This window comes from Syngnathus typhle, linkage group LG2, assembly GCF_033458585.1.
Source record: "Syngnathus typhle isolate RoL2023-S1 ecotype Sweden linkage group LG2, RoL_Styp_1.0, whole genome shotgun sequence".
Taxonomy (NCBI): Eukaryota; Metazoa; Chordata; class Actinopteri; order Syngnathiformes; family Syngnathidae; genus Syngnathus; species Syngnathus typhle.
The window spans coordinates 12,626,897-12,653,338 of record NC_083739.1 but is presented as its reverse complement, the minus strand read 5'-3'; the positions used below and the strand labels follow the sequence as shown (position 1 = coordinate 12,653,338).

General features: G+C 43.0%; 2 protein-coding genes across 6 annotated transcripts in view; both read right to left on the bottom strand.

Annotated features, from left to right (window-relative positions):
• Positions 1–7,248: 7,248 nt before the first annotated feature.
• On the bottom strand, positions 7,249–12,320 carry LOC133145206 (specifically androgen-regulated gene protein). Its single transcript, XM_061268447.1, has 4 exons — positions 12,165–12,320; positions 10,491–10,639; positions 9,772–9,934; positions 7,249–9,659 (listed from the first exon to the last, which is right to left on the bottom strand). The coding sequence occupies exons 2-4, from the start codon at positions 10,590–10,592 to the stop codon at positions 8,179–8,181; spliced, it is 1,746 nt and encodes a 581-aa protein (XP_061124431.1). The 5' UTR covers positions 10,593–10,639; positions 12,165–12,320; the 3' UTR covers positions 7,249–8,178.
• Positions 12,321–12,778: 458 nt separating this feature from the next.
• Positions 12,779–26,442, bottom strand: part of LOC133145190 (ankyrin repeat and SAM domain-containing protein 1A-like) — a 36,251-nt gene continuing 22,587 nt past the window's right edge. For 2 of the 5 annotated variants that reach the window (XM_061268396.1, XM_061268435.1), the window contains 13 exons: positions 25,949–26,005; positions 25,167–25,236; positions 23,230–23,342; positions 17,435–17,533; positions 17,169–17,315; positions 16,986–17,093; positions 16,772–16,897; positions 16,563–16,700; positions 16,415–16,486; positions 16,239–16,325; positions 15,685–15,822; positions 15,349–15,531; positions 14,740–14,871 (listed from right to left, as the gene is read on the bottom strand). In XM_061268396.1, the coding sequence (XP_061124380.1) occupies positions 14,755–14,871; positions 15,349–15,531; positions 15,685–15,822; positions 16,239–16,325; positions 16,415–16,486; positions 16,563–16,700; positions 16,772–16,897; positions 16,986–17,093; positions 17,169–17,315; positions 17,435–17,533; positions 23,230–23,342; positions 25,167–25,236; positions 25,949–26,005 (1,455 nt within the window). In that variant the 3' untranslated portion in view covers positions 14,740–14,754. Of the gene's footprint in view, positions 14,065–14,739; positions 14,872–15,348; positions 15,532–15,684; positions 15,823–16,238; positions 16,326–16,414; positions 16,487–16,562; positions 16,701–16,771; positions 16,898–16,985; positions 17,094–17,168; positions 17,316–17,434; positions 17,534–23,229; positions 23,343–25,166; positions 25,237–25,948; positions 26,006–26,442 lie in introns of those variants that run through there. The other 3 variants (XM_061268416.1, XM_061268405.1, XM_061268426.1) reach the window with 3 other exon arrangements.

Genomic DNA, 26,442 nt, shown 5'->3' with positions numbered 1-26,442 from the left:
GGGGGAGAGGGAGAGAGAGAGAGAGAGAGAGAGAGAGAGAGAGAGAGAGAGAGAGAGAGAGAGAGAGAGAGAGAGAGAGAGAGAGAGAGAGAGAGAGAGAGAGAGAGAGAGAGAGAGAGAGAGAGAGAGAGAGAGAGACCTACTCAACCTCTACATTATCTGAGACAATGCCCATGGGGGAAATTATTTAATTACCCCAAAAGGTTCCGCTGTATTTGTTTTATTATGCTGAAACAGTTCCAGCAGTTGAAAATCCAGATCAAGGTGAATTTATTCCTCAGGTGAACAATCAGTAATTGTTTACAGAAACAGTGATGAAAGCTTTAGATAATCACCAAAAGCAATTACGTTCTGTGTCATCAGGTTCCAGAACCTTGACAAATACCATTTTATCTGTGTAATGAGGAGATGAAGCGCAACTGTCACATTGCCCTGCCAGAAAGCAACAGCGCACATTTGGGCCCAAACGACACGTGGTATTAGCAACATGTGAGGAGTTAGCAAGTTGAGAAGATTCAAGATAAAGTTTACTTTTCAGTACTTGGGGCCTTCAGACCACTGCAGCGCTGCACATTCACCATCACCCCCAAGAGGACTGAGGCTTGACGAGTCCCATGAATCAAAATCTCTCAATACCGCAAGCGCAACCCACACTGTCACATTGTAGGGCTAACGAGTGACAAAAGATTTGCTTTCCAGCGACATCCTGCACAGTAAAACAAACAATAAAACTCACGACACCTACCTTCGTCTGTCACGTTAATACTGACTTGGTGGATGATTATCATCACTGCTTCCATCTGTACTTTTCGTCTTCTTCATCAAATATATTTGCAACTTCAAAACAAGACTGACTGGAGATAATTCAGTCTTCATGGCATGGTGTTAAGGGAACAAAATCTAAAAATAGTGATTTACAGTCAAAAGGAGGAGAGAAGATCATTCTTCATTATCATCTGTCTAATCGGAACTGGAGCAACATTCAACTAAAATAATGTCACCCCGCGTAAGAAACATTCAAATGAGCTCAGTGCCCATGTTTTGCCGCAAAGCAGGGCTCTCGTTAAATGAGATATTCAGCACAACAGAACAATCTTCGAAGAAATCCCAGTTTGCACCCACACGACACGATCAACATGCAAATGTGTAGCGCAAAGCCGAAGTATTCAGTGTAATTAAAATAACTCCCATCAGGGATGTGGATGCATATTCCGTGTCCTTGTGTGTAAATTTTTGGATCACGGCAAGTCCTTGCACAACCAAATGAGCTCAGAGAGTCACTGGGGGAGTTTGAGAAAGTCACAATATGGCTGACACACCGCCTGAGCAGTGAGACTTGCGGTGGGATCTGTGCACTTTTCATGGCAACGCTTCATTAAATACACGTGCGCCTCACACGGGCATCACGCTGTGCACCAAAATGAGTTATTTTTACGTCGACAGGGCAGACGCATGAGGGGAAGACCGGGTGATGTTTCATTTATGAGCCACATCATGAAATACACACCGACTATGGAGGAGTTGGACAGCAGGAGGCCGCCCAGAGACCCTCGAGTGTCGTTAGTATTGATATTCAGTTTTGTAGGTAAGAAAGAATTTATTTTTATCACACTTTCCCAGGTTCTCAGTTTGTTAAATGTAAAATACAAAAAAAAAAAAAACAGCAGCAACTACTATATGGGAAGTATGACAGAACTAACCTGACAAATCACTTTAAACATGGACCAAATATGAGCGTAAGCGAAAAATAAGTATGCTAATATTTAAAAGCCAACTTTAAGTGCAATAACTCATTTTGCACATTTTTCCACAATAGTCAACGCACTCAAAATGTATTTTTTCTTGTTTGGTTATAAAGGTACGTCGCTCATTCTATATATTATTGCATACCTGCAAAAAAAGCCTGCTCAGGTTTTTGTATAGGGCTGTGTAAGATCCGTTGTAAGTGCTACTAAGACGGGTCTGCCATCTAGTGGTAATTGGTGATATTACAATTTAAAACTACTAAAACTACAGTTGACCGCTGGATATTCAAAGTTCGGCACATATTTTTTTCTTTTAGTGCATATTTTTATTGTTTTATCTTTGTCTGAAATGTTCAGTCTTTACTTGAAGGATTTGGGTGGTTTATAAAATGTTGCCCTACCCCACTCTACTGATGAGCCCAGTTACTTCAACCATTACGCATCGTGAGAAAACAAATTGAATTCTAACTTTAAAAAAGACAAGCCAAAAACATGTGGCGAGCTGACTGTTGCTACAAGCTGTGTTTTCATTCTGACTGACATATCGCACAAAGACAATGCTCCAACAGCTGCTCGGGGAAGATAAACAGAAGATGGATGCATGTTGGGAAGCGTGTGGAAGTGCCTCGCACTGCACTACGGCGCTCCACTGAGCGAGGAGCCTCGCAGGGAGCCTGATGTTCTCTTCCAGCTGGTCATAGGCAGAGACACATATCACACTTGCTTTCTTCTCACTGCCAAGGCGCAGAGCTCAGAACCTTCTCCACTTTCACCCCATTCCTCCCGGCGGGCGCCGCATGCCAACACCGCCGCAGGCCCAGCAGGATCTCTTGGTACTCGCCATGCCAGCACCACAGGGGAAGCGGAGTGGCTTTTGGGAGCGGCATGCATCACGGGTCAAGGCTGTGGGCTTGCCCAAGGAATTCTTCCAGACCGCAGCCTCAGTCATTGGCACTTAATGTGGCGCTACAGAGTCACAGACAACCTGTCTCACTTAAATCTCATTGTGCAGCATCATTGCTGAAAAGGACTCCAGTGGAATAAGAGTCATTTAAACAAGAACAGCAAAAGCTCAATAAGGGAGTACTTTCTCCCAACTTTCTTCTACTGGGAGTCTTGCTTTCATCCTGCTCTGACCTACTTTCATTTTCAGTTCCAACATCAATTCATATGTTGAATATTTGTTCTATTTATCCAGCCCATCGACTTGGGATAATGTCTCTAAAATAGTTCAGCATTCACTACTTTCCACGAACGTGCTACTTTTGTCTCACAAAAATTAGGTTCGGGGTTGCTCTCTGACTTTTCTCGAGACCTAGCTATTCCCACAATGTTTAAGCAACAAAATTCACCCGTTTTTAGCAATCTCAGGGGGCGGTCTCAAGTCACACCCAACCACAGCCCAGCTTCAGAAAACTGGTGAGCCGTGATTGGTGACCTGGCAACTGTGATGTCATTTTCGGTGGACAGCATCTCCCATGAGATGGACAAAAACTGATAGATTTTGCTTGTTTAATTCATATTCCCAAAACAAGATTGTGCTTTGACTAGTCTGGCTGCACAGCACATATTATTACAAAGAAAATTTGGGGGTTGACTTCCTCCTCAACTTTTTGAACCCCTATTCTGTACTGTCACCAGTTGTGTTCCACCTTTTATTGGTGTCCAATACTTCACTTTTGCTGTGTTTTTCTGCCAGTTTGTCCTGAGCTTGGAATTCTAGCTCAAATTCATCTCACCATGATTTCTTATTTTTTGAATTACTTTTGTATTATTGGATACATTTTTGTTCTCTTGCGTAAGTCAAGGATTTAATGCTGTATTCATTTGTGCCATGCTCTTGGGTCCCCTCCTCTGTTAGCTCTTGTTTGCGGGTTTCGTAGTCTTTCAGTATGTGAAACACATGCTCGACTGGCTCGCATAACTCGATGGCCATTAAAGAATATTCGATATTTTTTGGCTTCGAAAAAAAAATCTTAGGCTGCTTTCACAGGGTCATTGTCCATCTGCACTGAAGCGTTTTGCCATCATTTTTGTTGCTTTTGATTGAATGGGAGCAGATAGAAAAGCACGATACACCTCACAATTCCACATCTGTCAGCAGTCACATCATTAACACCAATAAAACCATACCATTATTGTCCATATAAAGGCGCAAACCATTTGAAATGATCTGGATTGTGTCCAAGCGCTGGACAAACGCCAGTTTTCTTAATCCAATAGAAAACAATTATTGTTTCCATGTTTTTTTGACTGAACATAAAATGTGAACGTCACAGTGCAGGATGAAAAAAAGTATGCAAGTCTTTGGATTTAATAACTGGTTGAGCCTCCTTTTGGCAGCACTAACCTCAACCAAACTGTTCCTGCAGTTGCAGATTAGATCAAGAGGAAAATTACGGTTTCAGTCAATTTTTTGGGATGTTTGGTATGAAATGCTCTCTTGAGGTCGTGCATCTACATTGGGAGAATTGACGCATTCTACAAGGAACAATCACCCAAACATCCTCACTGTTCAACCACATCTGGAGCTTTAAATTTGCTTCCTGAACTAGTTGTTGCATTTTTTTTTCTCTTCTACATTGCTACCTTGCATTACCCTGCATTACTATCTTGTCAGTTCTTAAACCTAAAAAAAAATGGTGCAACCTAGAGATTCAAAAACTGGTTCATGAAGCAAATTTGAAGCTTCGTTCACTCGTCATTACTTTTGTTGCCGCTTTCATGTGACACATGTAATATTCCCACAGCGAGTTTGTGTGAAGTTGTCTGACATACAGAACGAGTTGAGACCTTCAAACTACTGTTTTATCATTGACCCTCAGGGGCAGATGTTCTCCACTCCCAAGTGAGATCCCCTTTCATGTTTCGCAGGTCTCCTCGTTGTTGCAGCAGGTCGACAACGCACAGACAGGCTTAACAGTCGTGTGAGTGAACACACCAATGCTCGAGGGGGTTCGGGTCATATTTTGTCAGATGTGGGTGTACAGCAAACAGGCAATAAAGTGGATAAGAAAAGGACAGACACCTTTATCCCGGTTTCGATTTGAAATGATTCTTTCCTGACATGCCTGTACTATTTAAGGAATGTATTTCCACACAAACTACTTGCGTGCTTCCAAACAAACAGAAATACTTTCCGGAAAGTATTGACTTCCACTCCATGTCTATTTTTCTGTGGTGTTTATAATATTGAACTACAAAAATGTGATCCGTGATCAGCAGGGGATAAGACAACAGTAGCCAAAAAAGACCAGTGGTAGAATATTATGTGACGAGATCCAATAAAAGCAAGGGTAATATAGCTCGGTTTATAAAGGTAATAAAGTACAGTTTTGATTTACATTTAGCGAGACAAATATGTAACGCAAATAAATCTGGGTCCACCCTATAAAATCATCCTTCCATTTATTTTCTATCTAGCTTAACTATAGTTGGCTTGCGGGTGAACTGGAGGCTGTCAAAGCTGACTTTGGGGGAGAGGCAGAGTGCACCCTGGAACAGCCGCCATTCAAATGCAGGGCATTCATCATTCAGTGCAGTGTTTGGAGAATCAACAATGATTAAATGGGGATAAATAAAACGTTGAATTAATAAATGGAAGTATATTTAGAAGTGAGTGAGGAACAAAGCGGCCTGATAACCAATCATGCTGTCTGCTATTGTTGGAAAGCTGCAGGATATTAAATTGCATCTCGCGTGAGTGGAAACAATGTAATTTTCTTTGCGACGATAAATGCCAAGTTTCATGTCTCTTCATCATTTTGAATACCAAGGCCCTGCTGTCACAATAGTCAACTGTGTGTTTGCCCCTCACACAAAGCCATTTGGCGATCGTAAATAAACTTTATGTCTGTGGAGCAGAGAGCAAAAAATGAAGCATTTCCTACAAGTCATCATGGCCTCATTATCTTTTATTCTCGATAATAAAAAATGGCAAGGAATGGCGGATTTTTCTTAGTTTATGAAAAGGCGAAAATAAAGCAAAAACAAATTAATCTCCCCCCAAGCAAGAATACTAACTGTGCTCTTAAGCAAGTTCCCAAAAATAATCCATCAACGACAATGTCTTGGGATTCCCGTGAATAAGTAATGAATTTCAAGAACCAAAGTAAACAATACTCAGGCGTACTAAGTTTTAACAGCAGCACAGCTCATTTCAAAAGACTTATTTGGCCTCGGTTAGCTCACTGATTATTGTCTGAAGCCATTTGGCAAAGCTGCAGATGTAATGGACATCTATTTATTATTGTTATTATTACGTAAAATTCCCACGCTACAGCTTTGCGTCAGCACTGAACTTCAACGATGGCTTTGTGCCACTTTGTCAGCACTAACGATGCCCTTGCAAGTCAAGAAAAGGATGAAGCTTTTTAGTAGACGCTGCGTGAGATGGTTTGTCTGTGCGTCATGAAAACTCCCCCGTTTCCAGTGAAACACTAGACACCAGATCTTATCTTGAGGTCCTGATGACACCATGACAAATAAAAAGCTTTCAGCAACCATATAAAATGTAGACGCGTGAAAAGTTTACTCAGTCGTCCAAAATAAAATACAATTGCAAAAACAATCTAACACGTTTGGAGTTTAAATCCACATAAATGGATATTGACTTCAAGATATAGATTTTTGCATTGTTCGCTGGGAGTTTAATCCTCAGCAGTAAAGTTCCAGACAATTACTTTCACTGCTGAGGGGGCTTATTTGTTAACATTATCCTAAAGTTCTTTCACGATGTGCATGTAAATGTAAGGTCATTGTAAATATTACAACACACCTATCATGACAACGAGGTTGATGCTGATGTTGGAGGTCATGTTAAACAAATGCAATCTACCGTTGTTGTTTTTTTTTGTTCTTTTATTTTTAATGAATAAAGCACTGAAAACGAGGATGTTTGATTGCTATTTCAATCAATAGTTGTGTTAATTAGCATACAATAGGTAAGTAGAAAACAGTGTAGTTCAGATATGGCTGAACAAACTTGGCAGGCCACACGACCTAATTTCTTATTCAGGACTGCCCTCTAGCGGCCAAGAACACGTATTTCTATCTATCTATCTATCTATCTATCTATCTATCTATCTATCTATCTATCTATCTATCTATCTATCTATCTATCTATCTATCTATCTATCTATCTATCTATCTATCTATCTATCTATCTATCTATCTATCTATCTATCTATCTATCTATCTATCTATCTATCTATCTATCTATCTATCTATCAACAAACAAATAAATAATTTGAAGGTTTAGGCCAAATTGTCAGTATCTTACTTTCTAGTGGCTTACCAATGTGTAGTTTTGTCAAGAAGTTAAAAACCCAACCCAACCTGTTCTTAGGCTGTCTTCCCTCCAAATTCTTCTCTCAACACTTGAGTTAATATCTCATCAGGCATTCAGACAGACACGCAGACACGCAAATGTTAACTACAGAGAAACAGGTTGCACCAGTTCTCGCACCCACGCATTAGATACCAGCGGTGAAGACAAGCCAGCGACTGGTGCCTCAAATTTATGACTTGACATGATACAAAGAGATCACATAATCACACAAAACGAATGATTCCAAGTGCACATACAATTAGTTAATTAACTGAATTCAATCTTTTCTAACTAAAAATCAGCGCTAATCTACAAATCTTAAGGTGACATTTCAAACCTACTGTGAAAACACAAGCTCTACATCTGACATTTATATCAGTTTCCAAGCAATGTACACAAAACGACATACGTTTTTTTTCCCTTTCTTTTTAATTAACACCGTCCTGCTTTTCGTCAACTTAATTTATACACTGCCAACTCCCTCAATGTGGTAGCTTAAAAATACAAACCTTTGCATGTTGCCAAAATTCCTGTGGTCGGAAAACAGGCAAAAGGAACAACTTGTGAAAACAGACAGTGAAAGACGTTCAACAATATAAGGTACGATAAGTATTTTCTTCATAAGAGTTAAATAGGAATCCCTGAGTGCTTAACTGACAGTTTCAGGAGAGAGTGTGTGCAATAGTGTGCATGTTTTGCAATCAAAGTAACAGATGCTAATGGAGGTATATGCCCACCAAAGCTTAAGAGGCAGACAGACTATAAGGCACTTTATGTGGCTATCAATACTACTAATGCAAAACATTATATTGAAAGTCCGCTATTCACGGGGCAATGAGTGAGCTGGCCCGCAAATCCACAAATAGATGATGCCCATTCAAATGCATTTTTTGACTCCCAAAATTCTTGACGAAGTGGGGATATACTGCAAATAAGGGTGGACCCCTCCCAGAAACAAATAAATAAAAAGATACATTGTTTTTTAACAAACCTAGGTTAATCCACAGGTGCCAAATTGTGAGTATATTATTCTGGTGTTGAGGCAGCCACTGAGAAATACACATGCTTCCTCTAGCTCTGAATATGATGTAATTTAAAGGTCATTCATTTTCTGTAAGGCCTTGGGGGCGGGGGGCTGGTTTGGTTTGTCCCTAATCCCAGTTTCTTCAGAGCTGCATGGTGGTCCACTCCATTTGTCTCCTGGGGGCAGATCAGCACGCTGATGCCTTGCGACCGTGGAACCTTGTGAGAGGGTCTCGAATGCTTGAAGGCAGAGACGGAGGACTCACGTCTCCGAAGGTCAGGGCTGGCGGCATGATTGAGGCACCGTTCAACACTAATTCTTTCATCATGATTTACAGGGTATCTCGGGCGGAAGCCGGAGTTCTCCACGGCTCCTGGCTGGGCAGCTCTGACCTTGGTTAACTGCTTGACCAGGTCTGAAGTTGAGCGAGCCGGGGCTTTTCCTTGAGTATAAATTAAACCCTCTGAAGGAGATTGTTTGCAAGCTGAGAGAAGCCTCGCTCGGTCATTGGACCCAGATGAGATGGGCAGAATATCTGAGGCAGTAGAGGTGGCGCCGGGGGACTCGCTGCGATGCGATGGGGTTAGATTGGATGGACTTGGGAGTGACGGAGTGCTTGGAGTTGGAAAATCTGCCCACGACTTTCGAGTTTGTGGGGAAAGCTTATGATTCAGGTCGGCGGGTAAGTCAGTCAGAGAACCTTTGAGCAAGCCGAGCTTCTGGAGGGCCTGGAGGTGGATTCGCTCATGGTCCAACAGCTCTCGGTCGCCGTTACCAATGGGTGAATTGAATTCTTCTATTTTTCTCTCCTTTGGTGAGTTGATTGAAATCCTTTTTGGCTTAGGAGCCACAAATGGTGGGCTCTCTGGCTCTTTGACTTCTTGATGAGAGAGTCCTGGTTGAAGAGACTCCAAAGCAGTGGGAGTCTGACGAGCTTCGATCAAAAGCTTGTCTTTAGGTTTCTTATTAACAGGGGGACTAGCTGGAGGTCTCTTTTCCAAGGCTCTCTGGTATAGATGTCTCAAGTCAATAGGGACTGGCCTGTTGCTCTTGGAGTGAGGGGAGGCTTTGATGATGTCAGCCTCTGGATGATGCTTCGGATCAGGCCCTGGATCGGACCTTGGATCGGTCCCTGGATTGGGCATTGGATGGGTCCCTGGATCGGGCTTTAGATAGGCGTTTAGTTCGAGCTTTCGATTAGATTTAGGGTCATCCATGAAGTCAGATGGCGGTGGGATCAGTCCTAGAGCTAACTCAGGAGTAATGCAAGTCATTGTGTTTGGAGCGTCTCCAACGGTTCTTAAACACAGTTCATCGGTATGCAAATCACGCATGTTGCAACCGCTGATTGAGTCAGTGACATTCATAGAAGCTTGACGCTCTTCAGAAGCAGTGGAGAAGTTTGGTTGATAGGTTTGATTCACAAAATTCTGTGCAGGTTTGTATTCTTCAGTTAACTTGATTACCACAGACTTCTTCACTACTGGAAAGGCAACCCCCGGAGTGGGCAAGGTCTCAGACTGACGATCCATTCCAGACCCTCCATTTAGTCTGGAAATAGCTGCAAGACAAATGCATAGTAACAATGTCCTTGTTGACAACAAATAAACCGATGAACAAACAAATAAAGTTTTTTTTTTTTTTAAATGTACTGAGATCACTCTTTTACATACCATTGATTTCATTCAGAGCCATTTTGTCTGGGGGTTGTCCAGAGTCTGGTTCATCATCTGAGAGTCCACTATCTTCTTGCAACTCAAATGCTTCGAGTGTCTGCTCCAGATACATAAGGCACGCCCTCTCCTCAGGGGATAAGTGCTCCATGCTGTCGTCACTCTGCAGACAAATCAACCATACAGTTGGACCAATGTGTCTCTCTCCACCTTTCTTTCCCTTTCTCTCATCACATCATGCTGAATGTCACTCTGAAGACATGTATGTGAGGTAAGCTTACAGTTAATGCAAACTAATGAAATAACTAAAACTAAAAAAAACATTCCCAATGACCAGATTAAATAAAAGACTAATGTGCTTAAGACAAAAAAAGAATTTTTGTTTGGTTTTTGGGGGTGTAACTCCCATTTTTTGTGGTACTGTATAAGTTTATTAGTTTCAGTTTGAAGTTTTTTTTGTCTTGCACTCGACAAATACTCTATGAATTCAAAAAAAACAAAAAACAAATAGAAACCAAAACTAAATAAAACTTTGTTGTATTTAAACTTTGTTGTATTTAAACAACAAAATGTCACAACTACATTGAAAAATCTCAAACTTGTATGATGTAACGCGTGTCTACAGAAGTCAAACCAAATAGTTTGACAGATGCGCATGTAAACATGGTTAAAGACTTGCGAATCGAATATCAAAAACAATGAGTAGACAATTGACTCACACAGCCAGAGTTCATACTGATCACACTGTCACGGCTTCCACTGCTGTCCTTATTGCTCAATGGTAAAGCAACACCATCATTCCACATGTCACCCGTCCACATTGCACAGGGTACACTTTTGGAGTTGGTTCATCAAGCTGTGGCAGGATCTAAAGTGTTAAGGAGAAAACATTTCATGAGCTTCATATTGAGCCATACATCTTTAAAGGGACAGGTTTGGATTTCTTGCACTTTTTTACTACGATGCCACACCATACATGTGCTAGCTTTTCAACTTTGCGTTGATAATATTCCGGATGGTCCTTTCCCTTTTTGACCCCGAGGTCACAACATTTATGGTTTCTAACAATAATTTGAAATAAGGACTCGCCCGACCACTGCACACTTTTTCACTTTGTGTCCGCTCAGATGCGCTTGGCCACAAAAAACCTGGCGGCATTTCTGGTTCAATGCAAATGTTTGGTCTGGATGCTTAGGATTCTCAGAATTTTTCAACATTATGCACCATCAATGATAAAATCAACAAATTCCTTGAAGTCGTACATTGTTCTTAAAATGTCCAACTACCTACTCACACAGTGAACCTCACCCTGAGCCTTTTGGAGAATGCTCTCCAGTGGGAAGTCCCAAACAGGTGTTTTATGAGCATTCCTCAAGATTCCCCGTCCAATTTTTTTTTTTTTGAAATGCGATGTGTTGCAATAGCATTCACCAGGTTGAACATTTTCAGATTTTTTTTGTTGTGTATTCAATTGAATAGTTAAAATGGATTTGCTAATATTCAGTACTTGTCCAAACTTCACTGTAATTGGGGGTTTTATGATAACACCTCATATCACCACATGAAGATGTTGAGCAGCCTTTAAATTGTTTTACGGCTGTAGAAAGGAACAGAAATGACAAAGACATTATTAGAAGTATGAGTATCCCCTTTTAAAAATAAATGTCTGACCGAGGAGCAATCAGGCCTTACGCAATGGTACAAGTAAGCAACACAAAATAATGTTTCACTGCTTTCGATTTGACAATCTGCAGAACAAAATAAGAAGTTTCAGTCATAGCCAACACCTTTGCACACAAAAAGTGAACTAGCAGGGTGCACCCACAGCTTAGTCAGGATCTAATAGTGAGTTGGAATGTCACTTGGCTTGCTCAAATGCCTTCATGACAACCAGGACATTAAAGTGAACGCTGTCATTTGCAGTAACTGGGCGTTGAACTTGAAGCACATTAAACATTTGAGAGGCTCAGTCAGCAAAATGCCTTTGATGCACTTGGAAAAAATATTTAAACTATGTGATAGCAATATGTTGGTCTTAAAATATATCACAGTTGTGTAACTCACAAAAGCTGATTAATGATTAAACTAGGTACATTGTCCCCTCATTTGTTTTCAATGGCAAATATTTACAGTTCTTTCATTCGTCGATCCCTCGCAACCAAACAGTTTCCATGTTGCATTAAAAAGCCTTTATAAATGTTTTACACGGTCATTTGGGTTGAAGTGGTGCAGAATGGAAATACAGATAAACATCTCTCGAGCCTTCAATAGGAAACATAGAAACTGATTTGCTTTTGACACAAAAATATTAACGAGAAGCACGTAATTAAAGGAGGGAAGAGATTAACATTGGAATCATATTGCAAGTGTAGAAAATTAAAATCGGAACTCACCAAAAAGCTTGACATTAAGGTAGGCAGGTTGAGTCGAGCTGTGTGTGTGTGTGTCATTCCATCGCTGAGGCTGCACAACCTGCCTCCACTGAAGCCGAGAATGAGAAATAGGGTGGGGCACATTGGGCAAAAGTGTCCAATGCTTAGCCAATCAGATTCCTGCCATGTGGTCATGTGGAGGCAATTAACCTGGGGCGCTGCTGGAATTTGAATGACGTCCAAATAAACTCTAAGCACTGAAAGTGTTTTCATGTTTTGATGTGAATATATGACAAACCATTTGAGTATTTATTGTGTTATCAGGTGTTATTATCGCCACGTTTAAAGTCAACTAGTTGAATGAAAGAAAATAGTAGCAGTAACTAATGCTATGACTGTGTTTAGTTTCATTGTTGGGAGTATTTACTGCCACATGCTCACTAGTGGTACTTGTTTGAGGGGAAAATGCTCAAAAGAAATACTAATTAATGGAAAGCACTTCTCTAATTTTACTAGTGATGCTATTATTGTCTCGAGACACACCATGCTCGGAGTGACATCTCAACATTCCAGGCCAAATCAACGTTATTCACTAAAAATATGACTATTATGAATCAAAAACCAACAATGACAAATTCTCAAACTGCGCAATTTATTAATTGAACAATCATGAAAATAATCATTAAAAAAAAAAACAGGAAGCCCAAGATTATTTACAATATTTGTTTTTCTAAAGTGAGGTCCCTCGTGTTCACTCAACCTCTATAATCACGGGGTGCTTACAACGATATGTGTAACTTTATAAGACATAGTCCTTTTAATCTCTTTTGACATCAGTCAAAAATTACATACATACATATTGTACATACATACATACATATTACATACTGTATAGAGATCTATAAAAGCAAAAATCATTCAAGTATCAAAATAAAGACCACTAGTTTCATGTACAATATCATTTGCATCAGATTTGTCCCAAAATATTTATTCCGATCCTCAGTGATGTGCAAAGGCAAAACAGGACCACGCTGACGGCCGAAGGTGCCGTCACCGGAGTGTTAAAGACAGTGTACCGTAAAATTAACTCAACCGGTGTGACAACGTACCAAATGCAGCAAAACCAAAAGGCTGTACAGTGCTCGACATAAATGAAGTACAGCCACTCTGAAAAGGAAGATTTCTACACGTTTCACAAAAATAATTAGACTCACCCGTGGCTGAATACTTGGACGTACTTGTTGATGTAGAGCACTGAAAATCACACGCTAGCTAATGTAGATATACTGTTTACTCATCAACTGACAAGCAAGTACCGTTAACAGTGAGAAAAGTCTTTTCCCTATCATTTTTGTACTGTGGCAATAAAATAAAATAAAATAAAAAAAGTACTGTCCTGCATGGCAGTTCTGGTCAATAATCTCACTCAATTATTTGGGCAAAGAAACAGGGGGACAAATTAAGTTGCTGCATTAGTTCCAATGTCCTAAAAAATAAAACTACATGGTAACAAGTTCTAACGCCAACGCTGCACCCTGTTACATACCTCGAAAACAGTCTTTGTAGTGTTACGTCTGGTCATTTCAGTTTGGTTACACTAAGAAACAAGATTGCTGATCACAGTTATATATGTTGAGGCTGAGATGATAAAGGACAAATTAAATAATGCATCTTTTGCATCTTAAAAAGACACATTTAAAAAAAAATACCCCTCACGAGAAGAAGACATACTTGTGTGGCGCTCAGTATGCAATGCAACATCGCTGATGGGCAGGAAGGGTAATTGAAGCGATGACGGCTGTGAGGTCGGACCATCTCCAGACTGGCGATGGTTGGGAATGCTCCTTTTGTCCCCCCACAAAACATCCTACCCATCATGCAACAGGCTTGTCCTTTTATACTGGCTGGGAGGAATGTTTAGCTACAGGGAGGATGACACATGCACACAGTTAAAATAGTGTCAAACTACAAGACATTAAATCATTCAGCCCCCAATTTCAAATAAGGCCAAAACACGGGATGATACAATTGACTTGGAGAGTTTGTGAAAGTGCTTCGATGCTAACTTTGTAAGCTACATGACTGTATCACAGTGTTTAGGGATGTTTCTCTCCTTTGGACCTTAACTAACTCTTGACAATTACGGCAGAAAGAATGCTTCTAACCTTTGCTCCAAGTCACTTCAAGTGATACATTAAAAAAAAAAAAGAAAATCACAGGACCATGGCTTCCATGTGTAGGATATGTGTAACCTCTCAACTGTGGGAAAGCGCTGGGTGGCAGAAGTAAAAAGCCTCAGAGTGGCCGTCGCCTGGCAGAGCAGGAAAAGCACCGAGAAAAAAAAGTATTTTCACCAAGCGGCAACACAGATTGTTGACCGGGGCGAAAAAAAGAGAGATGTACGAGTTCAGGGAGCATACAAGGTAGAAGATATAGCAGTGAAAGTGATTGGCAGGCTGGCAGTGTACATAATACCACCTGGAAGAGTGGGGGGAGAAGTGGGGGGGGGGGGGGCAAAGAGTTGCAGTGAAAGGCACACTGAGGGCAAGGCAAAGGAAAAAAAGTAAAAAGTTCAGAAGTCAGGAAGGAGGGAGGAAGGGTGGGGGTCCACTCAGAATATGGTGGTCTCATACTTAGTGCTGATTGTACGCTTGGGTTCCTTGGAGTCCACCAGCCACGTGGCGCCACCCTGCGACTGGGAATCTCCATCCTGTTCCAAAAGGTCACCCTAGAAACACAAATCAGATCTTTCTGTATAATGGTGCTATTCAGACTCAGAATTTATTTATCCCAGCAAGGCAAATGAGAACACCAGCCACTAAGGTTAAATCAAGGTTAGCAGACTCTAAACTGTCACTTAAAATGGAGGAAGGAAGGACGTTTCCAAAAGGAAGTTGTAGACGTCGCAACAGGAGAGGAGAGGCGGGGCCAACACGGAAGGAGAGGCTGAAATGGTAATGTGAACGTTGTGACGAAGATTTGAGCAGCATGCGACAGAGCGCATGATTCTCTTGAGCTCATTAATTAAGCCGGCAGTCTGTAAAATATGCATCCCTGAAGTGTTGTTTGTCTCATCCATATTCACTTGCTCACTAATGGCGTCGTGCAAACAGCAGGAAAACATCAACACGGTCAAATTAGGATGATTAGGTTAGCTTCAAGCGTCTCATTCCAATTATGTTTCTGTTCTAAATGATCTACTCACCCCTGACTTTCGAACACTTCCTCGTGGTTTGGGCACAGGTCGGCCTGACTTAGTCTCAATGAGCTCTGGAGCAGTGCCCAACGGTAGGTGCTGGTGCTGTTTGGTCCGCTGGGCCTGCAGAGCCAGCTGATAGGCCACCTCAAAAGCTTGACCCAGTGTCAGTATGATCTCATAGGTAAGGTTCTAAAAGAGCGTGATCAAAAAAGGTCGCAAGCTTACTTTCTGAGAATACAAGATATGGTTGGAAAAGTTTCATTTTTTTGCCCAGGCTGTGTTTACTACTTTACTATCGCATTTAGCATGAATTTATAGAAACTTATGTGCAATTGTCTTTACCACATCGACAGTGCTGAATACATGACAGTAGTGGTGGTTGGTCTGCAAGTCCTTGGTGATGTAGGCAAATGTGCACAAGTCTTCCGGGTCCTGCGCCGCACATGAAATGTTGCGGATCTCGTGCTCTGCAATGATATTCTGCAGGAAGACGGGAAAAGAGGTCAAATCAAATGTATTCTGAGCTTTTGATTGGATGAATATATTCTGGAGCCATTATATAAATTTGAAGCATCGTTGCACGGCAGTTGCAACTGGAAGAAAATGTCTCATAGGAAATGCCAACAATCTTCCATTAGGTGGGGGGGGCACCTTGGAAGCAGGGGAAAAGGACAAAAATACATTCATAGTGGCATGAATGTTTTTAGATATTTGTATTTATATATTTAGGCCAGGAAGTTAAACTACATCTGGAACATATTCCCAAGTTTCTAGCCAGTTTGGTTAACACCACCACCTCTCACCGGTAGGTGTCAGTAAAAGACCACCAACAAAAACCACAACATTGAGCCCAGCTTCAAAGTTACTTTTCAGATGAAGTAGCACGACTCACTGACCTTGCTGGCTGCATCAATGAACTTGACACCTTTGTATGTGATCGAGAGGACAATGATGGGGACTTTTCTCATTTGTTCTGTTGATTTCTGGAAGAAACAGCAATTAAGTAGTAAGGACATGGAGGCACGTCATAATGTTGCACAGCTCTTGGTACATTTATGAAATTGGTACTGACCCGCATTTTGGCGCAGGCGTCCTGGGTGGACTCAGTGCCCCGCAGCTCTTTAATCAGCATGGAACCCAGGTACTGCAACAAAACCCAGATTGTGGTTCGCCAAATATTCAACGTGAGCATCTTTGCCAGCAGAGAGCTGATAACTCACACTGGCTTCATATGCGCAGGATTCAAAGATGAGCTTCTCAGGCTGGTGATGCCAGCTCTGGACAGGAGCGTACGGCGCCGCCAGGCTTGGCGGCCGAAGAATCAGACGGGATTCCCGGTGCCGCTCCTCTTGGCGTTCCTGAAGAGTAAAAGTGAGTCATCTGGCAGGCGCGTTTTAAGAGTAGCAAGGAAAGAGGCTGATGAACCCACATGTGATCGGCGGCGTTCATGGCGTTGTCGTTGGGCGACGTCATAGTCGTTATCTGGCGCTTTCTTCCTTACCGGTTCCCCGGCTGGAAGCAGAGGATCCCTGGACTGAGATGTGGAGGAGTCCATCTGAGCAAGTGACAATGAAGTCTGTGATTCTGGGAGGTCGAAGAGCATTTCAATCAAACCAGATTAAACTCGAAAAGGTTGCAATCACCCTGATCTGAGACAACCGAGGTGGCTTGATGGGAGGTTCTTCATAAGGCCTCTCTGCTAATGATGCAATAATGCGCTTCCTGTGACCAAGCAGGGTGATCTTCAGGACCTGAGGAAAACAAGCAAAATCAGAAATCCCAATTTCCACAAAGACACTCAATCAAGGTTTATCACGCCTACTCACGTTGACAATCTCCAGTTCCCAAAGGTTCTTGACACAGTCCAGAGTGCGGTAACCACTGGCCAGGAAGTTATGAAGGTACTCATTCAGGCCCAGATTCTCCAACCAGGAAGAGAGGGAACTGCTGCCGTCACAGCCCAGTGCTTTCACCTGCAGGAAGCAAGTCATTACATCATAGCCACAAGAAGAAATATAGCAACGACCAGAGAGCAACTGAATGTGGTTCTTTGAAGTCAAGTTCAGGATGACGTAGTGTCTGTGCTTTATACCTTGGGTAGGGAACGTGCTGCATGCAGGATCTTCTTTCTGTGGCCTGGGTCTGCGATCCCGATCTCTCGCAAGTCCTGTTCCTCCATTACATTGCTCCCCTGGAATGCCACGTAAAGAAAAGCTAAATTACGGACTGTACTGTAGGATTTGGGCAAATGTGGAAAAACAATTTCCCTGAAAATAAAAAAAATACCCAATTTTTTTCAATGAACTGACCTGGTATTGAGGGAGTTCCAAGCATATTTCAGGGGGGCAGTGCCCCTGCGCCACCATCTCTCTAGCTCCGCAGGTGACCGTATTACGGTTTGTATTTTATCTTATAATAAACACCACAAAATGAACTGAAATCCCGAGGGATCAAGATATAATGGACGGAACCATACTGAGTCCAAAAGCAAAGTGAAATGAAGTATTTGCATATGTTGTATCATCAGACGATGCCCGGGGTGCATTTACAAATTTAATCATGCAAATGGCTCTTCTCTGCCGGGGTAAACATCAGGATGTCTGCACTCTGCACATAAATAAAGTACACTTTGCTTTCCTCTCCATCAAGTTTTGTGCTACAGACAACACTTGCGTTAAGTTTTTGTAAAAGTTGTACTTCAAATCAGTAACTTATAGCATCCTGCCAGAGCGCTAAATATAGTCGTCTAAAACACTGCTATGGATTGACCACTACTTTCAGTCAAGCAAAATAAGAGTCGGCACTTCAGGGTTTGTATTGATCACAACTAAATGCTACCTTTTTCAGAAACAAATGTCGAGTTCTTCCTCGGTAAGACGTGCAAAAACCCCTTTCAGGGAGCAACCTGCTGCAAATGTGTGTGTGTGGGGGGGGGGGGGGTCATCAATAGAACATCCAAAGACACATTTGAGTGCAGGGAGCGGCTGACAGTGTGAATGATGACCCATTTCTGGTTGCGCACGCAATACAACCTTTGAGACCGTGCGTCATATTGATAATAATAATAATAATAAATTATATTTATAACGCACTTTACATTTGGGGGAATCTCAAAGTGCTACATGGCAGATAAAAAACAAGAAAACAAAACAAGGACAAGTTTAGAACAACTGGACGACAACCAAGATATGAGAAAAATTACGGAAATGCTAAGGTAAAGAGGTGAGTTTTAAGTCCAGTTTTGAAAGTGTCAGTGGATTGGGGTGCTCTTAGGTGGTCGGGGAGGGAGTTCCACAGTGTAGGGGCTGTATAGCAGAAGGCTCGGTCGCCCATGGTGCGCAGCTTGGTTTTAGGAACGTGGAGAAGGTGAGAATTGGATGAGCGGAGGCTTCGGGTGGCAGGTTTTGGGGCAAGGAGTTCTTTGAGGTATGGGGGAGCATGTCCAAGGATACAATGGTGAGTGAGGAGGGCGATCTTATAATCAATTCGGAATTTGATGGGGAGCCAGTGCAGAGAACGGAGGATGGGTGTGATGTGATTGCTTTTCCGCACCCCCATCAGGATCCTAGCAGCGCTGTTTTGAATGTACTGAAGCCTCTGGAGGCTCTTGCTAGGGATCCCGATGAGGAGTGCGTTACAATAGTCTATCCTTGAGGAGACAAAGGCGTGGACAAGTTTCTCAGCATCCGTCAGGGTAAGTGTGGGGCGGAGTTTGGAGATATTTCTGAGGTGGAAGAAAGAGGTTTTGCAGATGTGTTTTATGTGTGACTCAAGGTTGAGTTGAGGGTCCAGTTTCACACCCAGGTTGGTGACAGTGGCTGAGAGGGGAATAGTGAGACCGGCGAATAAGATGCTTGTTATTGGGCAGGTGTGGATCTGATGGGGAGTGCCAATTAATATGGCTTGGGTTTTGTCACTGTTAACTTGCAGGAAGCTGAGATTCATCCACGCCTTTATCTCCTCCAGACACAGGGAGAGGATGGATGAGGGAGATGGAGAAGGCTGGGTTATGGAGGGCGGGGGGTCAAGTTTGAGGTATAGCTGGGTGTCGTCCGCATAACAATGAAATGAGATGCCGAACTTCCTGATTATATTGCCGAGGGGTAGTATGTAGAGAGTGAAGAGGGTAGGACCGAGTACAGATCCCTGGGGGACACCGGAGGTGACAGTGTGAGTGTCGGATTTTTTTCCCCCCAGGGAAACGTACTCGGTCCGGTTTGAGAGGTAGGACTGAAGCCAGGTTAGAGCAGTGCCAGAGAATCCAGTGGAGTGAAGCTGGTTAAGGAGGATATTGTGGTGGACAGTGTCAAATGCAGCGGACAGATCCAGCAGGATGAGAAGTGACGGGGAGCCTGCATCGGCAGCCATGAGAAGGTCGTTGGTGACCCTAACAAGTGCTGTTTCAGTGCTGTGGCCAGAGCGGAACCCGGATTGAAATTTCTCAGCGATGTTATTGCGGGTAAGATGAGTGTGAAGTTGGGCAGCTACCACTTTTTCCAGAACCTTGGAGAGGAACGGGAGTTTAGATATTGGTCTGTAGTTGGCAAGGTTGTCCGGGTCAAGTGAGGGTTTTTTGAGCAGGGGGTTAATAATGGCAGTCTTCAGTGCAGGGGGTACAGAGCCAGACTGGAGTGAGAGGTTGATGACATTGGTTATTAGGGGACTAATGGCTGAGGTTTGTTGTTTAATGAGGGCTGTGGGGAAAGGGTCCAGGGCACATGTGGAGGGTTTCATCTTTTTGATGATGTCCTCTACCTCCGACTGCAAGATAGGAGAGAAGCAGCGGAGAGGCTGGACTGTCCCGGGTGGAAGGAAGGGGGGAGGAGGTGAAGTGGTGGGGCCAGAAGAGGAGAGGAGCTGGGTGCGGATGTTGTTAACCTTAGCGGTAAAAAAGGTCATAAAGTTATTGGACACTACCTCTGAGGATTCTGTTGGAGTGGTGTGAGGTGGTTTGAGAAAGTGGTTAATGGTTGAAAAGAGTTGTTTTGAGTTTCCAGGGGTATTGTTTATGATATTGGAATAGAACTGAGCACGTGCAGTCCCAAGGGCTTTTGAGTAGGCCTTCTGGTGTTCTTTGTAGGCCTGTTTGTGCACGGTCAGTCCTGAGGCTTTAAGACGACGCTCCAGGATGCGCCCAGTTGACTTCAACAGACGCAGCTCACTGGTGTACCAGGGGGCTGAGTGTGAAAAAGTGACTGTTTTGGTTTTTTGGGGGGCATGGATACTTAGAAGTTTGGCCAAAGAGTTATTGTAATAGTCCACTGCCTTGCTGACTGATGTAAAGGTTGCAGAGGAGGAGGAGAGAAACTGGAGGTCCTGTGCTATAGTGTCTTGATTGATGTTTTTGAAATTTCTGAATGAGATTTGCCGCTTGGGTTTGGAGTGGGGGCGTGGGAAAGGAAGTTCCATTTGAATAAGTTTGTGGTCAGACACACCGACCTCGAGAACTTGCAGGTTGCTTATTGCCGATGAGGAGATGACAAGGTCAAGTGTATGCCCTTTGTCATGTGTGGGGACATTTACATATTGGGTGAGGTGTAAACAGTCCAATAGTTGCAACAGGTCAGAGGCAGGGGGGCTGGAGGGGGTGTCGACGTGGACGTTAACATCACCCAGTATGATTAGATTAGAGGAAGTGGAGGTACAGAGGGTAGTGAGTAGATCGTGTAGTTCTGGAATGAAAGAGGAGTTTGGTTTAGGAGGGCGGTAAATAAGTAAAACTGTGATGGGATATGGAGGTTTACATTTGAATGCAAGGGATTCGAATGAGGAGTGATCAGGTAGAGGGAGGGGGGACAGCTCTAGATCAAGACGGTGGAGTACAGCCAGGCCACCGCCACGGCCAATGCTGCGAGGTTTAGTTATGTATCTATAACCAGAGGGACAGGCTTCATTGAGGGATTGATAGACATCAGGTGGTTGCCAGGTCTCAGTCAGGCACATTATGTCTAGGCCTTTGTCCAGGATGAGGTCGTGAATAAATGATGATTTACGGGTGAGTGCTTGGATGTTGAGGAGATCCATTTTGATTGTGGCTGTGGGGCTGTGTTTAGGTAGGGGGCGAAGTAGAGAGAAATCCACTCCACGTTTTCTGTGCCGCATGCAGTGCAGTCCACTCTGGGTTGGAGTAAGATCCACTCCGTGTTGCTGTCCGTTCCGTACTGAAGAAATTAACACTCCGTGTTTTCCCGGCGACCCGGTGTCCGTCTTGTGTCGGAGTCCGCTCCGTGTAGGAGTATAGTCCGCACCATGTTTTCCAGGCCACCTGGAGTACTGCAGCCCCGCATGCTTGCTAAGATAAGTTCCAAGTGCGCCAGGTATCTGATGACGTGTTTTACTTGCGACGGGGTGTCGGGCGCAGGAGGAGCAGATGGATGGTACACTGTTATGGACGGGTTGGGAGAAAACAAAGTTACGACGGGTGCTTCTGTGGATGTAACGTGGTCTGCGGAGAAGTCCAAGTTGTTTGATGACTGAGACACACCCTGGAATGGTGTGATTACTCAGCTCCAGCAAGCGGGGGATGGAGTAAGTTAATATAGTGCCGGTTGGAGAACACTGAACTTGAGTGTTAGCCATTGGCTAGCCTAGCCAGGATGCCTTGGCGGGGGGGTGGTGGGGTGGGCGCGCCGTAGTAGGTAGCCGGCTCTGTGGAGGTTCGCCGCGGTCCAGGCGCACTGCACACTAAAACTAGAAGCTAAAAACTAAACTTAATAATGGCTAAAAAATAAATAAATAAAAACACTAAAACTAAACTAATTCTGGTGGAGAAGCGGCGAACAAGCAGCGCCAGCGTCCTCTCCCCAGATTACTTCCGCCTTTTTGATATTGATGGATAGCACAAAAAGGAACGACACGGTAAATCAATGAGACGGAAAATGCAAGTATGTCAATTGGCCAAGACGACAGAGTGGGGTCGAGTAAAACAATTTAAGATTCCTTTTTGGTGACAAGATCAAGCCGAAAAAATTGTAGATTGAATGAACTGATGATTATTGCAAACTGTTATGATTGATTATATTGGGATTGAATATGAGGTTGAAAGTTGCTGCTTTTCAGTAAAAGCTTCAGGTTGCTCACATGTTGTTCCAGGGGTAGGTGGGAGATCCTTTTGGGATTCACGCCCTTTTTGTCCCCTTTTAACTTAAAGAATAAAATCTCAAATCGAATCAAAATTCCACAGGACATCGCAAGGCATCTCGTATGCTTTCAGAAGAAATATTAGCTTGACAATATAAAGTCCATTATCGCAGTGAGGCAAACTGCTGATTGCTTCTGCTGGGGGAGGGGGATGGGGGTGGTGGGTTAAATTACTTGGGGAGCTGGATAGATAATAGCACATTCACTGAACATGGATCATTGCATTACTGTCCAACTGCAGATTACCGGTAAGTGATACATGGGTGTGGGGGTTGAATTGAGTTGACAACAGTTTTAACCCGAGTTTCATCGGCTTATTCAACTTTATTGTAACGGAGGCAGGGAAAAGCCATTAAAAGACACGCATGCACGCACTGCATGCAGGCCAGGAAAACAAAAATGCGTTCACTCAAATCATGAAAAAGTATATCTATTTATAATTTCGGCTTTCTTTCAAAATAATCAAGAACCCATCAAGAGTTTTCAAATGTGTGTTTTCGTGGACATTATTATTTCAACAAGGAATTAGTGCTAGGCGAGTAACTTTGAAGTATCACTTCAATTACATAAGGCTGTTGGTAACATCAAAAGAAGCAAAGCTCGACTAAGTTAAACCAGGAAAGAGGATTAAAAAGATATGAATGCTGCAAATCTTTACATAAAATAGACAACAAACCTTCCCATCCTCCCCCAAGCCCCTACGATATCTTTAAGTCCCAAAATTATAAAAGAACAGCAGGCACTCACCATGTAGTGAAGGTCATCAAAACCGTTGAGGAGCAGCTTGCTTTCATACTGAGGCAACCCCAGCAACTCCAGCCAATCTCCCACGGGCTGCTGCAGCAGTCGGACAGAGGCACCTGGCGACAGCGGAACACGCTTCAGCAGTGAGAAACCATTCAGCCGGTAACAGCGGCACGCTGACGATGACATGTGACATAACCACATCATCTTCCACCAGCAGTGCCGAGCACACCGGCAACAGGACGGCGTAAGAGACAGTGTCCTCTGCGGGCAGGGGGCCAGCTCCCGCGGGGCGGCGGGGACTGAGCCACAGTTTCCAAAAACGGACTTAAGCGGCCCCGTTCTGAGGGCCAGAGACGATTGTGGAATCGATGAGAGCTGGTTGACCACCATTGAATTAGTCGTTGTTACGATTCAGGAAGATGATAGCAAAAAAGTTCTTCTATTACGTTGAGAAGGTTCAAAAGTGGGCGACAGCAAGCCGCCAACGATTCCCATTCACGATTGACAATTATTAGAGTTTTCTAAAATGTTCTTCTTTTAAATTTCTTAAATTTGTTCAAAACCAACCCTGCTGGTGATGATACCATCAAATAAATCCATCAATAGAAACAGCTCAAAACTTCCCCAGTCCAAGGTCCAGTCAATCACTTGGACATCAGTAAAAGCGAGAAACAAAGATGCACTCTCAAAGGAGGGGCTGTGCTTAGTCAGCTCATTTCGACAAGACTCCTTCTGCCTTTTCCCAGAGCTATGGTTGAGGTAGTGTCTGTATTTTCTTCTGGTGATGTCTCCCCCCCCTTCCTTATCAACTCTCTCTCTCTCCTCTCCCTCTCTCTCACACACTCTTGAGTGTTGCTCTACCAATGTCAGCCTGAAGGCGGTGGGTGAATTTTGTATCAATGGGAGGCAACCGTCATCCTTATTAACTTTTTGTTCTGGTCATTTTCTTCTCCACAACACCCTTTTTGATCCTGACAGAAATCAGTTGAGTAAGCAATGGGCCAATCAAACACCAGAGTTGACCAGACCAAATTGAAAAGATGCAAAGCTAGCACAGAACCTCTTCTGCTTTGATTGTGGCGAAGATGCGAGTGCTCGGCTGAAAGCTGAAGCTCTGATGCACACAGCAAGCAGAGTTAAGAGCGCAACATAAAGGAGGGAGAGAGGGGGAGAGAGAGAGAGCGGCTGTGCAGGCGCCGACTGATTGACTGCAGTGCTCTCATCTTTCCTCAAGCCTATAAAGGAAGATGAGCTCATCCCCTGACATGGGTAATGCTTAATATTTAAACATGTCCCTCCTGTACGTGGCATAACAAACAAGGAATATAGAATGACACAATATGCTGGAGGGAGAGTCAGGTACTTGATTGATTGGTTGAGCGTAATTAATTGAGAGGGCAAATCTGTAAACCAGAGGTTCATTTGAAATGGTCAAAGTTGAAAGGAGGAAGTGATTTGAAATGTGGAAATGCTCAAGCAGAATGAAACAAGACACACAAATGTGATTTGCTGCTTTCTAAAAGAAACTAAAAATGAACCTGATGCACCTCTTTCTGTTCATTGTGTAAGATGCCTTTTATTTTATTTTTAACTCACGAGGTAATTGAGGTCCCGGAAACTGTAATTTAACTACGACTGAAACACAGTACTCAAATGTATTTTTTTCTATCGTCCCTTTCAGCCCCTGTTAAGCAAGTTAGCAGCTGGTTTGTCAATGTTATTGGTAACTACTACATTTAAATTAGCATATGTGGTTCCTTCATGTTCCTCAAGATACAAGGATTGCCCCTCCCTTTTGCGTTGCTTGTAAAAATGTGACTTGGCTCCATCCATTCCACCACTAGATGGCGTTAGCAAACTTCACACCATCCAATCAGTGAAAGTACATGTAACTTCACAGGTAATGATTATTCATGATAATAATGACCATACTGTACCTGGCGTAGCGTATTGCTGATCTCGGGAAAAGTCGATGCCAGCGCCAATCAGCGTCATGATCTTTTCGATCTGAGGGCACAAGCAGAAGAGGGACATTATGCACCTGGAGGATCAATGAGCGTTTCTCCTCCACCAACCACCAGAAATGACAAGAAGCCCGCATGCCTCAAATAAGTTGGGACTCATTCTAAAAAACAGCCAAATGTGTGGCTTAAAAAAGAAACATGTATGTCCGTCCATGCATCGCAGCACAATGCATGAGAACTCTTCCAGTCGTCAAGTAGTATACGAGCTTCAGTAAGCAACACTTGTTTAATATTTAATGAATACACAAATATTTCATCCCTGTTTCATCTTCTTTGCTCCTCTGTAAAAAAAATACTGTATAAACGTATCTTTTTTAAAAAAAATTATTACAAAACATATTGCAAAAAAATAAATTGTAAAAAATGTCCGTATGTACACAATGGAATCTTTTTAATCTTGCACCACACCTTTAAAGTGTGAATTGAATAACTTCCATTATGAGTCATAATTGATGTCACGGATTTAGTTTTAATGATCAAGCAGCGTTCTAAAGCTTTGTCAAAAAAAAAAAAGTCATTTGGAAAATACAGAAGAGCAAAGATGCAATGCAAACCAGTCTCGGCGGATAATTTCAATAATTCCATCTGTGAACTCCTAAAAGAAACCAATTTAACTTCCACAAACAAGGCCTCTGAAGGAAAGAGAACCGAATCCCAAGAGAACCAGAAAATATTAAAAAGCATCAACATCTTACGCTGTCATAGGAATTAGATCCTGGTGCTTTTGTACTGGGAGAGGACATCAGTGTCTGCTGAGAGAGAATCCAGACTGGGTTTTCATTTTTCCCATGCGAGACCTACACTCAATCGTGCCGAGGCTTATAACAATCCTTTCCATAAATTCCCAAAATAAAACTGGACACACAAAAAATTTTGCAAAATCGGCCTCAACCTTCATGGGAATGAAAACGTTTTTGCGCAGACCTAAAATGGGAGTTGGGTGAATTGTGGGAAAGTCTGCCTATGAACAAGAACATACAATGGATGGGGGGGGTAAAAGTCACCGGCTAAGGTTGAGGTCAACAGCTGAAGAGCCAGCCGGTGCAGGAGTCGGCGAGCGTGGGACTAAAGCGAAGTAAACTCATTCATCAAGCGTCTCACAGCAGGATGACTGCACAGCATAACTTGGCTACTACGTTATTATTCATTAATAGACTCGAACAAAATGAGGCTGAGATTCAGGCACACC

Excerpts from the sequence above, each read along its gene's own strand:
- LOC133145206 (XM_061268447.1), bottom strand. The coding sequence starts at position 10,592 with ATGTGGACGGGTGACATGTGGAATGATGGTGTTGCTTTACCATTGAGC. Across the intron at positions 9,935-10,490 it reads TCAGTATGAACTCTGGCTGT|AGTGACGACAGCATGGAGCA; the intron begins GTGAGTCAATTG and ends ATTTGTCTGCAG. Across the intron at positions 9,660-9,771 it reads GGCTCTGAATGAAATCAATG|CTATTTCCAGACTAAATGGA; the intron begins GTATGTAAAAGA and ends TTTGTCTTGCAG.